Source organism: Drosophila rhopaloa, unplaced genomic scaffold, assembly GCF_018152115.1.
Source record: "Drosophila rhopaloa isolate 14029-0021.01 unplaced genomic scaffold, ASM1815211v1 contig_3, whole genome shotgun sequence".
Classification (NCBI taxonomy): domain Eukaryota; kingdom Metazoa; phylum Arthropoda; class Insecta; order Diptera; family Drosophilidae; genus Drosophila; species Drosophila rhopaloa.
The window spans coordinates 15,801,806-15,818,543 of NW_025335123.1; the positions used below are offsets into that span (position 1 = coordinate 15,801,806).

General features: G+C 37.1%; 5 protein-coding genes across 8 annotated transcripts in view; 2 read left to right on the top strand and 3 right to left on the bottom strand.

Annotated features, from left to right (window-relative positions):
• LOC108048476 (moesin/ezrin/radixin homolog 1) overlaps positions 1–2,336 on the bottom strand; it is a 29,261-nt gene extending 26,925 nt beyond the window's left edge. Inside the window, exon 1 of one of the 2 annotated variants that reach the window (XM_017129175.1) lies at positions 2,173–2,336. The gene's annotated coding sequence lies outside the window, so the exon portion shown is untranslated. Of the gene's footprint in view, positions 1–1,844; positions 1,991–2,172 lie in introns of those variants that run through there. The other variant, XM_044461341.1, reaches the window with a different exon arrangement.
• A 701-nt stretch (positions 2,337–3,037) lies between these two features.
• On the bottom strand, positions 3,038–4,726 carry LOC108048521 (uroporphyrinogen-III synthase). The gene has a single exon (XM_017129253.2). The coding sequence runs from the start codon at positions 4,498–4,500 to the stop codon at positions 3,667–3,669; it is 834 nt and encodes a 277-aa protein (XP_016984742.1). The 5' UTR covers positions 4,501–4,726; the 3' UTR covers positions 3,038–3,666.
• A 512-nt stretch (positions 4,727–5,238) lies between these two features.
• Positions 5,239–7,231, top strand: LOC108048516 (protein MAK16 homolog A). The gene is made up of 4 exons (XM_017129248.1): positions 5,239–5,378; positions 5,444–5,490; positions 5,553–6,348; positions 6,951–7,231. The coding sequence occupies exons 1-4, from the start codon at positions 5,364–5,366 to the stop codon at positions 7,107–7,109; spliced, it is 1,017 nt and encodes a 338-aa protein (XP_016984737.1). The 5' UTR covers positions 5,239–5,363; the 3' UTR covers positions 7,110–7,231.
• Positions 7,232–8,940: 1,709 nt separating this feature from the next.
• On the bottom strand, positions 8,941–11,017 carry LOC108048517 (protein enhancer of rudimentary). Its single transcript, XM_017129249.2, has 3 exons — positions 10,897–11,017; positions 10,373–10,442; positions 8,941–9,502 (listed from the first exon to the last, which is right to left on the bottom strand). Exon 3 carries the CDS (start codon positions 9,494–9,496, stop codon positions 9,182–9,184), a length of 315 nt encoding a protein of 104 aa, XP_016984738.1. The 5' UTR covers positions 9,497–9,502; positions 10,373–10,442; positions 10,897–11,017; the 3' UTR covers positions 8,941–9,181.
• Positions 11,018–11,928: 911 nt separating this feature from the next.
• LOC108048467 (eye-specific diacylglycerol kinase) overlaps positions 11,929–16,738 on the top strand; it is a 129,628-nt gene continuing 124,818 nt past the window's right edge. For all 3 annotated transcript variants that reach the window (XM_044460909.1, XM_017129155.2, XM_017129156.2), the window contains exons 1-2: positions 11,929–12,251; positions 13,288–13,550. In XM_044460909.1, coding sequence (XP_044316844.1) covers positions 12,222–12,251; positions 13,288–13,550 — 293 coding nt within the window. In that variant the 5' untranslated portion in view covers positions 11,929–12,221. The remainder of the gene's footprint in view (positions 12,252–13,287; positions 13,551–16,738) is intronic.

Sequence of the window (16,738 nt, forward strand, 5' to 3'; positions counted from 1 at the left end):
AATGGGTATCTGGAGAATATCGGTTTTTTGAGTTTATCACTTTAGACAGTCATTGGCAGGGATCAATGGCCCAAAAAATAAACACAAACTCTAACTCCTTTCTTTTAGTTTTCTATATTATTAGATATAAACCGAATTTGAAACGTTTAAACATGTTTAAAATACTCTTCGCTATATTAAAAAGAAAGTATGGTAAAATTCACATTTCTAGGGTATTTTTTATGCCCTATCAAGTGTGGCAAGCAAATTTTTACGCCTGTTCGTTGGACTCGATCGATTCCCAACAACTTGTTTCGGCTTATTGAACAGCATTCATTTGAGAAATGAAGAAGCTGACAACTTTGTCGCTTTCTCAGAGCCACACAAAACCGTTACAAATTGGCCGGGGAATGTGAGAAAAGAGGAAGATGTCGATAGAGAGGGGCACTCGGAAAAAATATCACATGAGACCTCTTACTAAAAGATTAAAATCTTCTATACCGACTTTTAAAATAATTTGATTTTTGGTTTGATACTTTAAAATAATATTGTTTAACTTTTGTTTTCGTTGCTTAATAACTTTTCTTGGAGAATCTATAATATCTCTCTAGAGATACGAAACGAGATCGGCTGACTCATAGTTTATATGAAATGTATGTATGAAAATGTATGACAAATCACAAAAGAAAGCAGCAGTCTAAAAAACTGCCTGGAAATGGCCTGGTTCAATAATAATAAATACTAATATATGAGGGAAGTGGAAGAGCGGGAAATTCTAACAGCTCTTCGAACCCGTATTAAAAACGGGCCACCAAACAGCTTCGATAGCGATGAGCTTGAAAACCTAAGACAGTGAGTGTTGGGTCAATATTTGCGGACTATTTTTGGAAATGATTTTAAATTCTGTAGTTTAAACCTTATTTTTTAAGTTTGAATTTTTTTTTATTTAATGTCTATCTAATGGAAATAAATGGACTATTATCACTTTAGTGAATTGTTTATTTTATAGGACTATTCCCAATTATTCATAATTAATTTGAATAGTTCTGGTCAAAATTCTACAAATTCCGGCAACTAAACTGCTTATTAAAATAAAAGTAATGACACTGCAGATTAACATGTTCTTTACAAAATAATGCAAATTTTTGATGTTGAAAGTTTAAAATTACTAATCCGTTAAAGACGATCGAAATGAGAAATATTTTATTTTTTTAATATTTAGGTTTATTTCTAGCTTTTTGTGCAGCCATCACTGATCACCAGTAAATCTGGTTGGAGAAAAAGAGCCGCGCACAGTTCCATCTGGAAGCGCGATATTATAACTGGAAAATGCGACTTCATGCTAATGGGATAAATGTTTGAAAGCCCAAGGCGAGCGTGAAAGAGACAAAGCGAAGGGGTGGAGGCGAAGGCGAGACAAAGAAGGCGGAAAACTTTGGTTGGAAAAACGGTGGTTGGAGTAACGCTGCAATTTTCACACGCTTTAACCGCACACACACACTGATCTATGAGCAGCTGCCAAAAAAATTAACAATTCACTCCAAAATTATAGCGCTACCTCGCTCTAATGCTGAATTACTTAAAGAAGCTTTGATGCGCGCGAGAGGGAGAGAAGTTAGTCTTTAAATATTCCTTATTTATTGTTGAATTTGTATGACTTTTTTGTATTGCTATTTAATTTTCAAAGTGACTTTTTTTTTGTAATGCCGGTTAATGACTCACACTCCATTCTCTCCCGTTCTCTTTCGCACGCATACTGCCACATACCGGTATTTCTGCCTTTGCCTTACACTCTTTCTTCGTTTGTTTTACATTCTTTTCTTATTATTTAGAGTAAAAAAGACAGTTAAATGCGCAGAACTCACACACACACATGCAAAAACACTTCTTGTTTTTGCTTGCCGGCAATAGGAAAACTTGTGTTTTTATTGTTTTCCTGGCCTTTGTTGGTTTTCTTCCTCTATTTTTATTATTTTTTTTGAACACACACGGAAAAAAATTGAGTTCTCGTCGCAGCGGAAAACGCAACACGAATAAAGAAAAGCGAACAATAAAAACGTTTTTCGCCGGTGTTTGAAAGAATATGTGTGCGTGTGTGTGAAAGAGCGCCGCGTGTGCATGAGTATGGGTGCGCTTGTTGCGCTTTTATTTAGTGCCTTGGAATTTTGTACTTTAATTTCGCTTTTCACTTACTTTTCGTTTTCGATTCCAATTGCCGCGTGTTTTTCCGGCTTTCCTTTTGGGTCCTTTGTTTTCCCTGGTGTTTCGCAAACGAAACGAAAAATCAAATAAACGCAAAAATAAGAGCGAAAATGAAAAACAAAAACGGTTGGTCGAAGTGTGACCGCCCCTAGTTCGTTCGAAAACACGAACCGGTTCACGGAAATCTTCTTAAATACACCAAAATATATCGGAACGTTTTTAGCTTGTCATCCTTAGTGGAGACGCACTTAGTGAAGACACGCTCCGCAGTTTCGAACTATCGATAGTATGTATATAGAAAGATACGGACAGATCGAGAATATATATACTTTATAGGATCGGAAACATATCCTTTACTGCGGAGCAAACTTCTGACTAAAAGTATACCCTTATTAATAATTGATAAGACATTTGAAATTTTAGTACGTTACGTTGTACAAAATGTGGAAATATTTGAATATAAATATCCAATACAAAACATAACTCCCACCTAAAGCAAATAAAAGACATTTTAAACACAAAAACGCCGGTAGTTTTTTTTATTTATTACGTTTTAATCATTAACAAACTACCAAGACAGAATGTTATCTAAAAAAACAAAGTTGTTATCATTAAAATAAATAGGAAATATTAGCTTTTTGATAGAAACAATTAAATAGTTGCATGAAAATTTTTAAATATTTTGTAAAGAAAATAATAACTGCCAGCCCAAAATATGTAAAAAATAAAACTTTATTTTAATCTTTATTGACAAACAGAAAATATCAATTTAATTGAGCATAAAATAAATTCAATAATCGCTTAAATTTACTTTAGTTTTCAGCCACCTCCGATTTGACCCACAAAGACGACCGACTAAATTTAGAAAAGAAACAATTTATTCAGCTTAATCCAATGGTAAACAGAAAATAAAGACGTCGGCATTTGATGCCCGCTAATTTTGTACTCGCTCGGAGGTCAATCGAAAAAAACTATGAGTCTTAGTCTTTTTTTGTTTTTTTTGGGGGACGTAATTACTTATCCTCGGATCTATAATCACAAGGATTCGAATTGTTTAAGATATTGTGATTATATGTTCTAGTCCTAGAATAATAAAGATAACAATGGGCAATTGAAAATAGAAGAATTAAACCTGTTCTTTAGAATTTCGCAACCAAGGTCCTGCTTTTTCTACATAGCTCACACAAATAGGTTTCCAATATAACCGATATTTGGATTGAAAAACATAGGGTTAAGTTGGGATGCAAGCACCTTGGTAAACGACTCTTAGGCTTTTGGATCTTACTTAACAATTTGACATGATTTAATAAGCTTAGGGTTATAATGTGCTGTATTCGAAATCATAGAGCTGCAAAATATCCATTCCCCTGGGCGCACGAATCTTGGGTTTTGTACAAATGAAAATGATAGATGTGGGTATTGATCCGGGGTAACAGTCACTCGGACTCCCAGCTCTTGGCCCACAAATCTTAGGGCTACACAATCTTAATTGTTATTCTCGAGGGCGGCCATCCGCTCGCGCTCCTTGAGCAGCCGCTCGCGACTGTCCTGCGGGTTGAGCAGCACCTTGACCAGGTGCTCCACGGTGGGCCGCTCGGCGGTGCAGTAGACCTTCAGGCCTTGCGACTCGAGGGCGCGCCTGGTGCTCGGCCCGATGGCCACCAGCTTCCACTTGTCCATCGACAGCTGGCGGGCGTTGAAGTACTGCTGGGCGCAGGTGACGCCCGACGGCGAGAAGAAGGCGAGGAACTCGATGGACTCGCCGTACACCTCCAGTGCCCGCTCCACATTCTCGCCCAGCTCCGGATGGCAACGCGTCTCGTACACCTCGCAGGCGTCCACGGAGAACCCGTTCTCGGCCAGCTTGGAGAGCAGGGTGTCCGTGGCCAGGTTGCCGCACGGCAGGAGCAGGGGCAGTGCCCGCGAGCCATCGAAGGTGTCCACAATGAACTCGCCCAGGGCCCGGGCATTACCCGTCTGCTTGCCGTGGGTGAAGAGCTGGTCCAGGGTGCTCGTGGCCAGATTGTGGGTCACCTCGCCGACGGCGTAGTTATGCAACATCTTCCAACCGCCGGGCAGTTGGCCCAGATTCAGGGATTCCGACACCGCCTCCACGCAGCGCGGCGATGTGAAGATGATGCCAGCGTATTTGTCCGGGTTCTGCAGCTTCCCGCGCAGCTCCTCCAGGTTCTTGAACCCGAAGCTCAGCGTGGGCACGAAGACCGGATTGAAGTCGTGCTTCTCCAGCGTTTCCGCGTACACATCGCTGCTGTCCGACTCCGATTTGAATATAATCACCGTGCGCTGGCGACTCGTCATCGTTTTGTTCGGTTTTCCCGGCCGATTTCAGGTCAGTTTCTGTGCTGGCCGAATGCTGTCACTTGCTTATTTTGCACTTTTTCCGCCTCGTTACTTGCCCCGCCCACCGCCGCAGCCTCCGCGCCTCCTTTTCTGGCGGAATAAGCGAAAAATAAGAGATATTTACTTTTAGCTTTTCGCTAATTTCGTCTTGCACTTTTGCACCGTATTGCTGTCTCTTTCCGATCAGCTGTTTTGCCGGCGGAAACAGAGTTGCCAAGTCGTTGCGGTTCGGATATAAGTGTCCTGGCGGTATTTTTGTATCTCATTAAATATTTTGAAATTGGCGGTAAATTAACGGAAATGTAATGGTAAATATTTTAGGTATTATCTCGGACTACCGATAAATATATATACACAGTGGCCTCTCTTTAATCCGCTGTTTTGCCAGCGACAGAAGAAACGCCAGTTGTTAATGGTTATACTTTATAATATGATACTTTTTTCGGTATACCTGTGTGAATAGGCTTTAGAACACATAAATTTATATTGAATCTTTTAGTTTATCGGAATTGTTTCAATTGTATGTTTACATGAAGATGTGTGGACGAATACAATTTGACAAGATGTTATTTATATCAAGAACTAGTTTTTTACTAATTTTGTGGCGTTTTCATTTAAATTAAATTCATATCTTTTTAGGGTCACACCGCCTTTGTACTTATTCCGTTAGCGGGGCTGGTCACTCTCATAATTCGAAGGTTATCGATACCCGTTAAAACATCGATAATACTCTGTTGTGTAGCGCTGCACGTGTTCCACATTTGATTGGATTGGTTTGGTGATTTTGTTGGACTTAAGGCCTTTAAAACCCCACCGGCGCCATGCAGCACGACGATGTGAGTATATAGTTTCGTCAGCAAATCGGGCCTTTCATTAATCCCATTTCCTTGCCCATTTCCAGGTGGTTTGGAGCATCATCAACAAGTCCTTCTGCTCGCACAAAGTCAAGTGAGTTATTCCAGGTGTTAAAAGATATAGTGATAACATTTATAACGTATATATCTCGACAGGACCGACACGCGCACCTTCTGCCGACATGAGTACAATCTCACGGGTCTGTGCACCCGGCGCACCTGTCCACTGGCCAATTCACAGTATGCCACCGTTCGCGAGGAGAAGGGCATCATCTATTTGTTCGTGAAGACTGCCGAAAGGGCCCACATGCCCAGCAAACTGTGGGAGCGGATCAAGTTGTCCCGCAACTTCGAGAAGGCCATCGAACAGATCAACGAGAACCTGGTCTTCTGGCCCAAATACATGATCGCCAAGAACAAGCAGCGTTTCCTCAAGATCACGCAATACCTGATGCGAATGCGCAAGTTGAAGTTGCGCCGCCAAAAGCTGATTGTTCCGCTGTCCACGAAGATCGAAAGACGTGAGGCGCGCCGCGAGGAGAAGGCCTTGGTGGCCGCCAAGATCGACAACCACATCGAGAAGGCCCTGATGGATCGTCTCAAGCACGGCACCTACCGGGACATCTACAATTTCTCGCAGACCGCCTTCAACAAGGCTTTGGAAGCGGAACGTGTGGACGAGGAGGATGAGGAGCTGGAGGACGAGGAGGAGGAGGAGGAGCTGGAGCGCGAAATGGAGGTGGACGCCGACGATTCCCGCGAAGCTGTCGAGCTGCAGAGGGACCTGCTCGAGGAGGAGTTCGTGGAGGCCGACACGGATGATGACGAAGACGAGGACGACGACGAGGAGGAGGACTATGACAGCGATTCCGGACGGCGGGAGGAGGTCGAAGTGGGCAGCGATTTCGAAGACGACGAGGACGATGATGATCCGGATGCAGATGATATTGAGGTAGTCTTTCTATTCATTTATCCAGATTTTTGGCAATTTTGTAGGCTTTTACAACGTGGTTAGAGCAAGATGAGATAGTCTCTTTGAAGATTTATTTTTTCCAATTTTCCCATTTTTTATTTAATCTTTAAAACGTGATAAGTTGTGGCTCTAAAGGCTTTTAGCTAGTCACTAAGCCAACATGTAGAGAATTTCATTTGTTTGGACTTATAGTTTGTATATTTAATAGTTTGCTTATTCCCGATTGAATTCTAAATAGTTGATTCCTTACTGGCATTGTTATTTCGTAATTTGTGGGATTATATTTTGATAATACCTTAAGCAGATGCTGAATAGCCAACACTTCGAATACAAACTTTTTCCAAATCCTGCCCACGAATAGCTCCCCTCCGGGAATTACCATAATTAGTAATAGAAAACGAGTTCTCTGACCGCGAGCTTAGAACACTGAGTTGCTGTGTGAGCTTTCGAGCACTCACCACTTTTCATTCAGTTGCGGTTTTCATTTAGTGCGCGTAAAGTTTGAGCTCTAGAAAATTGCCAATAAATCTTAGAGACATTAATACAAAACCGAACTAAACAAACAATTAAATCGCAAACAGGACATCAAAGTGCCCGCCAAAAAGTCAGCCAGCAAATCGAAGAAGGACAAGAAATCGCCGGCGCCCAGTCGTCGCAGCCGCTCGAAACCCAAACTGGAGCTGGAGTACGAATACGAAGTGGAGAATGAGGTGGAGGCACAGCGGCAGATGCGCCATTAGCCAGGTCCAGACTATATTCCCCATGCACCCCCACATAGCTGTTAACGCTTATTGTTTAGCCAACTTTATATGTAATGCCCGTAAAGAGAGAAGTATTTTATATAAAACAAATCGAGACAAAACTGCCTGTGAATACTGTGTGAGTTCCCAGAAAGGAACGATGCATCCCATCCATCCCACGATGCATCTGTCTCGCTCGCTTTTGCTGACCAAAAGCGTGCCAAGTGACATTGAAAGTGCGTGAGATGGGGGTCAAGACACGGGGGCTTAGCGGTGGCAATGCAATAAAAAAACCAGATTTCAAAATATTCTATAAAACTATACACTACTCTCACAGCGCTACAGTTTTTACATACCCTGGAAAACGTGTGGAGTTGCAGGGATAATTGGTTTAATGATTCATTTGAATAAGGGAAATATAATATGATAGTTTGTCTGTAGGTTCAACCAAAAAATAAGATAGAAGCAATATATTTCATTTTCAGAGCATTATTTATGATTAGATTTGATTTGTAAGCCATTGATTAAACACACATAAGACAGGCAAAAATGGAAAAAAAGAATTAATTGAAAGATTAGATAATGAAAAGAATGAGTTTCCGATTTTATCAAAGTACTTGCTTTAATATAAATATAGGGTTTCAGTAGAAGTTTTTTTTAATTTCCCATTCATATCGATCGGTTAATATTACTTAAAAAAACATCACACCAATTTAGGTTGGTATAGTTATCAATAAATATTATCAAACTCCAATCCTTAACTGATTTAAGAGTCCAATAAACAGCATCAATATGGTCGATACCCCCACGATCGTTAGTTCTGCTGACGGCATATTATATACATATAAAAAAATGCTGTGCGGGGCTAATTAAATATCACACGCCAAGTTCAATGCAACGCAGCCAAGCGATTCCGCAACCCAAGCCCAGATTTATATCGGATCGCATGGGATTGGATAGCCGCCCCTTCAACCTCAAGGTCGTTTCACATCTGCTGGCCAAAGGTTCTGTTTGCCCGCTTTTTCTGCTTACCGGCTATAAAAACGCCTCAAACTCACAGGTGTGGATAATCGGGGTTTACTGCCGGACAGTTGGGAAAAACATCTTGAAAACCTTTCAGCTTTGTTTGACTTCATCCGGATTGAGTGGCTGTGTTCTAAATGCAAATCAGTTGGCGTTATTGACTTTAACAGATTCCAAAGTAGGGTTTTTGCTTGGTATACTAAAGTATCGGTAGTTGAATAGGTGGACATTAATGTTAAGATGAAATGTTCAGTAGTGGCTTTGTGAGCTTATGTATCTTTAGATAAAAAAGCGCACATAAATAATTATAATAATATATCCACTGATTTATACGTAAAATCGGGACTTAATAGAAGGTTTTCAGTAGTTACTCTTGACGCTAATTTCAGACCATAAACGGTTCCTAAAGAAAATGGATTCTAAGTGTCACGAGTTTGATAGCATGTCTTAGAATTTGAAAAGGAAATAGAAATCATACTTTTGAACAATGTACAAACATAGCAAAAAGGCTTAGGATCATTGATAACCATGCACACAATAAATGGAATTCTGACTTTATAAACAGAGTTAATAGGGCTTTTATATTTTTTAAGTGAAGTATTTCTGTCGGATCTCTAAATATAAATTAGTATATTTGATATCCTGACGAGACAATACACACGTTTTTTTATTATTCGAAATTCTGTAGACTAAAACTAGCACATGAAACACACAAAAACCCTGTATTTTGCTACCTACAAGAACACTTAATCCTGTGGCCGCCGTACAAAACAACGAACTTGGTCAATTCACTTAAAACACACAGTTGTCAGTTGGGTGTATATACATTATATTAGTACGTTTAAAGTAAGTTTTCCATTTCTAAGTTAAACAGTTTCTCATTCTCTTTGTGTTTGCATTGTTTTCTGCTGTCCGTAGTTGGTGTAATGTGGATGTCGTTAGCAGCAGAGTTTCCACATCTATGCTGCCACCGTTGAGTTTCTTGGGTCTCCTGTCGTCCTCGTTAGTTTATGCATCTCCCTAGTTTATCAACTGGTTATTTGGTATTCTTAGGCATTGGGACTGAAGGCCGCCTGGCGTAGCAGCACATAGATCTTCTCCTTGATCCAGTCCTTATTGTAAGGGGCGTAAGTGTTGGTGCTCTTCTGGTACACCATGCAGCTGATGTCCATCAACGTGTCGATGAAGTCGAACAGCTGGCTGATGTCGTACGTGATGGTCGGGGTGTTCGGGTTGCGGCGCTTCAGGTGCTCCTCGTAGATCTTGCAGACGCCCTCCATGCACTCGTTCACGCTCTCGTAGTCGCAGTAAGTGCGGGTCTCCGCACGAGCACCCGGCTGAACCAGAAGGATAGTATGCGACATGATGGTCTGCAAGTTAAAGAACATCGGTTAATATTAATCTTAACGAAAGTACAATTGTTTTAAGACGTAGCCAAAATTATACATTAAGTATTAAACACATTTTAATAATATGGCTTAATAAAAAAGGACTGGAAGTGGTATGAAAATCTAGCTTATCAGTTTTCGTTTAGTCAAATTTCTTTCTCAATTAAGCTTATAAATAAACAATATGGGTACCATAATATTCCTCTATAAATTCAGCTACCTAGGCATTTTTCATGAATATACTTCAAAGCAAATTAGATTTGTTTAACTTGAAACATTTGTTTACATTTAAGATCCAATTTCTGCAGAAAAAATGCACATATCACTTTCAAAAGTCGCTGAGTTTACAAAAATTTTAAGTTTGCATATGGTTTTAAAAGTTAGACAGTATTTCGATAAAATTAAATTTCATTTAGCCACAAATTTAACATTTTAAAAGCTTTAAAGGGCGTCATACTAAATTTTGTTTTTAAAAATGTTTTAAGAGATAATGTATAAATGGTTTCGAGAGCTATTGAAATAATACATCAGTTTTTTATCTAATTTTTTTTGTTGAAACTGCTATAGCTCACCAAAAATTAGTCTAAGTCCCGGGGTTTTTAAGATAAAATTTATATAATGGACACTTTCATGTGTGTAGAAACCGGAAGTATATATATATATTTAGAAAGCTTCTAAACATCAAGAATAAACTTAATAATTTTTGTTTTAAATTGTGACTATATAAAAGTAGAATTACAACGACTTTTTTAAATGTTTCCTTAGAAATTTAGTAAACTAGTTTAAATCCAAAATTAATATAATCGTATCAAAATCTTGTGTTTTTGGCCTAATTCATATGCAGTCACATACTTTTTATGAAGTTAGTTGAAGTCCAATGTATTCCGAGACTTTTGACGCAGTTGTTTTCTTTTTGCCAATTCTGCAATAGATGAAAAAACTTCATTAGAAGTGATTATCACAAAAAACAGAAGAAAAATAAAAATATAGCGATTTCTTGCAACGCATCGCTCCATCTCGCTCGCACCCCCAGCAGGCACCAAACACTCGCATACATGTGCAGGCCAATTGCTCTTTTATTTTCCAATTTGCATTTGTTGAAAACAAATAAATACGTTCTTTGAAAATGCAAATTGATCAATTAAAGTTAGGAAAATCATTGGATAGCCGGCAAACAGTGAAAATTCGACATTTAGAGGCATGTTTTTGCCGCTTTAGTGAAACACAAACATTCAGACGCGCACACACACACACACATTTACAGTTGCCGCCGCGTGTGTGTTACTAACTGTATGCGCCTAATTGTTTTCTTATTTTTGCCGATTTTACCCTTAATTTGCGTAAAGCTAATAGTTTGCACCCTGTTCTACACTCACCCGATCAGATCGTAGACTAACGGCTAAGGATTTATATTGATTCAAGACGACGATTCAGAAACTCAACGCTTGCTTGCCCTTTTTTTTTGATTCTGTTCGTCCAGTGTTGGAAAACAAGGGCGGCGGCAGAGTTGCGAAGCGAACGGTGCCGCTTGAGATGGGAGCATGACTTTTCGTCACCAATTAATCGGAAGATAATAGGATAATTTATGACAGTTCGATATATAAATTTATTTTTATTATCTTATAAAAAAAAACAATTTTTAGTTGGTAAGCATTCCACATATTGCCTGTAATTGCTTTAATTCTCTAGGTAATTCTACATATTAATAAAGTGATGTTTTTATTCGTATAACCATTTAAATTAGTATGCACTCCAAGTTGTTAAGGCTGATTAAGCTGATTTAAATAAAACTATTTAAAAATTTTAAAAATTCGGTAAGTACAAATTTGTAAGTTCAATTCTCGTTTCACAAAAAATTTCCTCATTTCCACAATTTATTTTTTGTGTATTCCTATTAAATTTATCGAAGAGCTAAAGAAAAATAAACATTTACTCGTGATTAAGAAAAAGGGCCAACAGCTATTGCCCATCGCTAACTCTCGCAGTCTGGCCACTTCGCTGCCAGCCCCGTGCTGCCAGATCTCGGTAAACGGCGATCCAACTGGCTACCAGCTGTTTGATCCAAATTGGACCAATTGGAAGAGCGCGGAGACGCGGGCAGCGCAGTCAACGGCGGCAGCGCGATCGGCATCAACAACAAAAAAGCAAAATCCCGTCTCAATTTTATTTACGTGCTTTTTGTTTTAGTGAAAAGTGAAGGCGCAGCCGCAGCAGCCCGTATTTTTCTCGTTCCTTTTAATTTGTTGTTATATTCAATTGTGCAAGTGCCGTTCGTGTTTTTTCTTGTTTATTTTTGGTGTTTGTGTGTGTCTTAATTAAACGAAATGAAAAAATTAAGAGAAACTAAATAACTAGAGAAATAAACACATAAACAAATAAAATAATGAATAAAAAAGGGTTACAAAAAAATAAATTAGGTATATAAAAAATAAGGCAAAAAGTCAACAATACAATAAAGAAAACCCAATAAATAATACAATAACGAAGGCGGAAAAAGTGGCTCCAAAAAAGTCAGTCAAATAAGAAAATACAAATCCAACCAACGCGACGCACGCGTGTCCAATTTGTCTCTTCTTCTGCCTCGTTCTTCATACACACATCCGCATACATATTTATTCATGTGTGGGTGTTGTATCTGTGTTTTTTGTGCATTTTGTTTGATTTGTTGCTCATCTTTTATCTTTGAAATCTCAAAACCTCAATGTTCTCAGCGGCCAATGGCAAAATCAAGGTAAAATTGTGCTTTTTAAGATTTATACTCTTAAATAGGGTATATGCTTTGTTTAAAAGGCGGTGGAAATCATTATTTTAAGTAATTTAACATGCTTAAAGTTTGTTTCCTTTTAATAGGGTATTTGATATTCTGTCCTGCTTTTTCATCTCAAAAACCAAAATACAAATAGAACAATTTATTTAACATGTTGTTCAAAAATAATTAAAAATAAATTTGGAATGAATAATTGGTATATTCGGACAAAGATCTTTTAATATATGTTGTTAAGTTTGATTTGTGTATTTTATGTAGAAGAAGTACGTAGCATTTTATAGAGTAAATGATTACAAATGTTTCCTACATAAATTGATAATGCGATCAGATCAAAATAATAATGTTAGCATCAGATATATAGGGTATTATTTAGTTTTAATATTAAACTAGGTGCTTTAAATATTATGTGATAATTAAAAGATTCTTATCTGATGTTTGTTTGAGCTCAGTTGCCGTACATTTAGCATTATTAAGTTATCACCAACAGGAAGTAATTAAATATTAAAACATTATATATATACATACATTTGTATAAATACATCCCTTAAAACAATCGTTACAAGAAATATGTTTTTTATTTGCTTAAAAAGAAAAACTATAAATTTATTAGAAAAAGAACGTAAATAATTTCATAAAAATTATATGAGTTCTCATATAGATACGTGATTTTTGCAGAATTTAAAGTGCTTTCTTACATATTCATCTCCGAAAATTGTTTTATAATACATATTAAATATCATCCAATTTTAAAAATTTTATAAATATATTATTTTTTTTCTTACTATAATTTTGGTATAAATTATATGTTAAATTAATGGGTAAGGATATGGATAAATAATTTACATAATCCGTGTTGCTTAAATCGGTTGGAAAATTAAGATAATTTAAGACATGAAAATTATCTTAATTTTTTGTGTAGTTTCTTGTATCCTTAAGAACCCGTTTTTTTTTTGATAAGGAGCTGTTACTGATAACCTCTTTTCTAAATATATCTTTACAGTTACCTCCAGAGGACGCAGTTCTGGTGACCTCACCGCTGCGCTGTCTTTTAAACGGTCCATTTCGCGATCTGCACTTCAACGTCAGCGATCACCGCATAATTCCCGTTCACGATGTCGTTTTTCTCGACGATTTCGAACGCAACGTGAAACCTTTGATCTACCGCCCCGTGACGTCAGAGGTCGCTGTCGCTGGCTCTGCCAACGTCGACGTCGACGCAACACCGGCAGAGAAGCAGCAGCGCAGCTTCATTTCAATCAGCAGGTGAGTCACATCACATGAGTGCGAAAGAGACAGCCATCGATATCGATCGTGGCCTTGAACTTGTTTCCATTTTGTTCGCCCCATTGCCAATTGGGATTAAAAGGTAGTGTAGGAGAGAAAGAGACGGGATGCGAACTAATTAGAATTTCTGAATGGAGATTTCATTGAGCTTTGTAACGGTTCAACCTGATTCAAAATTTCTTTTTCAATTTGGGTATATTTTTAATTTATTTCTAAAAAAAATTAAAACCAGTTAAAAAACTATTTTCTATATGCACTACAAAAAAATAACATATAATATATTTTTAATTAATAGTTCAATCACAATTTGTACTTTTAATAATCTATTAAAAACGTATTTGGAAAACGATATTGTATTATTTGGTGCTACTAATCAGTTGAATGACCGTCAGTGACAAAATTTTTATTTTTTCCAAAAGTCACCGACCAAGTCAACGAACAGCGTTCGAGGCGGCGAATTTCAAATGCTGAATAAGTAGAAGTATAAATATAAATCCACGCCGGCAGCCAAAAGAAGTAGCAGGAAAATAAAACAATAATCGTAGTAAGGCAATCGTGTGTTAAGCGGCAATAGAAATGCGTAACAATTAAGCGAAATGGAGTCAACAAAAAAACCGGCTAACAAAGCACTCGTAAAATGCAGCAACAAAAAAACTATAAAAATGAAGAGCAACAAACCAATGTAAATAAACACGCAAAACGATTTTTTGATAAGAACGGACAGTGCGGGTCGGGACTATAAATCTAAAATAGTCATAAGACGTTGAGCTTTGCGGAAGATTCGTTTAACGATTTTTAAAATACTTTGCGTTTAAAAGAACATTTAATTAATTCATTCACCCAATGTTATTGTGTTTGTCTGTTTTTAGCATTTTTATTTTTTTTACTTAAAGGTATTTTCTACATTCCTGTCGTACACTTTACGTATTTGATTTTGGGCATTACAAAAATTTATTTTATTCATCCGGACTGTAAAAACTTAACCACTAAACAAATAGCAAAACTACGAAGTCGAATAAAAAAGATACACAGTTTTTGCACACCTTTGACGATAATAATGATGATGTTTCAACACACCAGGGGCGCCCACTTTCTTATCAGCGGAGAATGTTTTTCACTTATCAGGGCCAAAAAGCAAACACTTTTCAAAAACGAGCGTTAAACAAGACAAATTATTACAGCTGGCAAAACGATGGAGACTCGATACAATTTACTTAATTAATTTAATTTAATTTACCTACTAAGTCTTTTTTAAATATTAAATATTGAACATGTTTCTACACTGTTTGGACGAATTATTTAAACTAGTTTTTGTATCTTTATTTGTAAAAAGCTGTAATTATAATTTCTTCTTTATAACTAATTTATTTTATCTAAAAAAGGTACAAATGTAAAGCCTCTTTTATTTGTTTTAAATTATTTTCGTGCCTAACATTAAAAATAAGAGATAAAATAATTTGAAAAATAATTTGGAATTCAACGATCAATAATAACAATTCAAATGATTAAAGTTCTAAGAAAACATTTTGGTAGAATTATTAAAAAGATTATGTTTAAACTATTGAATAACCTTAATGGTAATCTTATAAAGGATTATATTTAATCTTAAAGCTTTAAAGAATGTCTTATCCTTTTTCAATTTCATAAAATTGTTGTTGTTTTTTATGATAAGCAATATTCTATATAGTCTTTTCATAAACAATAACTATATATGGATTTTTTGAAAAATTGTTAAACTCTTCGGCGGTTTAAATTCTTTGAAGTGCCATTGAGATTTCTTGAATTTCCGGTTTCTTTCGCATGCTCATTTGTGTCTTTTTCGATTCTTTCCGTTTGTTTGGCCAGAAATTTTCATTATGTACCATTGAAGGTTGTCTGAGTTGACACCTTTTCGGAGCTGTGTGTCTCGTGTGGTGCCTCAACATTTGTATTTTTATCTTATTTTTATCACCTCACTGACCGTCGCCGGCTGTTTTCGTCACAGTTGCCGGCATAAGTTTCGTGCCCTTGGCAATGACCGTCGTCCACACGCTCCGCAAAAAGCCATTCATCACCATCCGACTTTGGGCGTTCGACGCTCGTTTGTTACCGCCCGTCTGCCTCAATTTCATTAAAATACAAATTCAAATCGTCGTTAGTGCAACGACTTCAATTAATGTGCATTAAAATAATTGGCAATATGACCCCTGGGCTGAATTTTTTTTTTTTTGGTTATGACTCGCCAGCCATTGGTTAAATAATTGACTAACGCCAATTGGGACTGTTGGCAAAGCGATGTTAAAGGAGGAGATTATTTGCTAGTCAGCAAAAAGATTTTGAGGTCATTTAATGCATTGCAATTTGAGGTAATCAGAGACTTTAATTATTCGCTTAGCACTTTGTCTTGCTGACAGATTTATGGCAGCTTTTGGTTGAGTTTTTGTTTCGCTTTCTTAAAACGATATTTACGATTTTGCAACTATTTTGGTAATGTCACTCAAGGCGGATTAATGTGCTATATACAAAGTTATTTTTAAAAATATTTATTCAAATTCAATGCTCTTAAAGCAGATTCAAAATAAGATTATGTTCGAATTTGAATGGTTAAAAATTCATTCAGAATTTCCACTTTTTTTTATTAAGTTTTAAGTAGATTTTTTCTTAAGCCAAATGATTTTTTAGCATGTCCAGCTTAACTAATTTTGTTTTAAATGGTATATTTATATTTAAACGTTCGATTTCCACAAAGAGCTTTATTAAACTCAACCCATCTCGGTTTCCTTCCATTTTTTCGCTTTGTTTATTTTACAGTATTATTAAAAACAAATGTTCGGATAAATGCATAAAAAATGTATATATTCCCTGCCAGCTTTGGACGAGAAACGCTTCCAGTGGCCCCGCGGCATTGAAATGGCTCATTAAATCGGGCTCGTTGCGGGCTCAGCTCATTTACATTTTTTATGGTTTTATGGGCTGGGTAAAAAAAAGAGGGGAAGATGGCTAAAAAAAAATGAGTGGGAATTGGCGGAAGCGCAGCTAAGCGGCCAAGCCAATCATTGTCAATAATTTTGCTACTGCCAACTAATAACTAAAGTGGCTGTAACAAAATCACGCGAGCTTCAAAAATCAATAGAATGGAAAACTATTAAAATTATATATTATATACCTGCAAGTAAAGTTTAGACCAC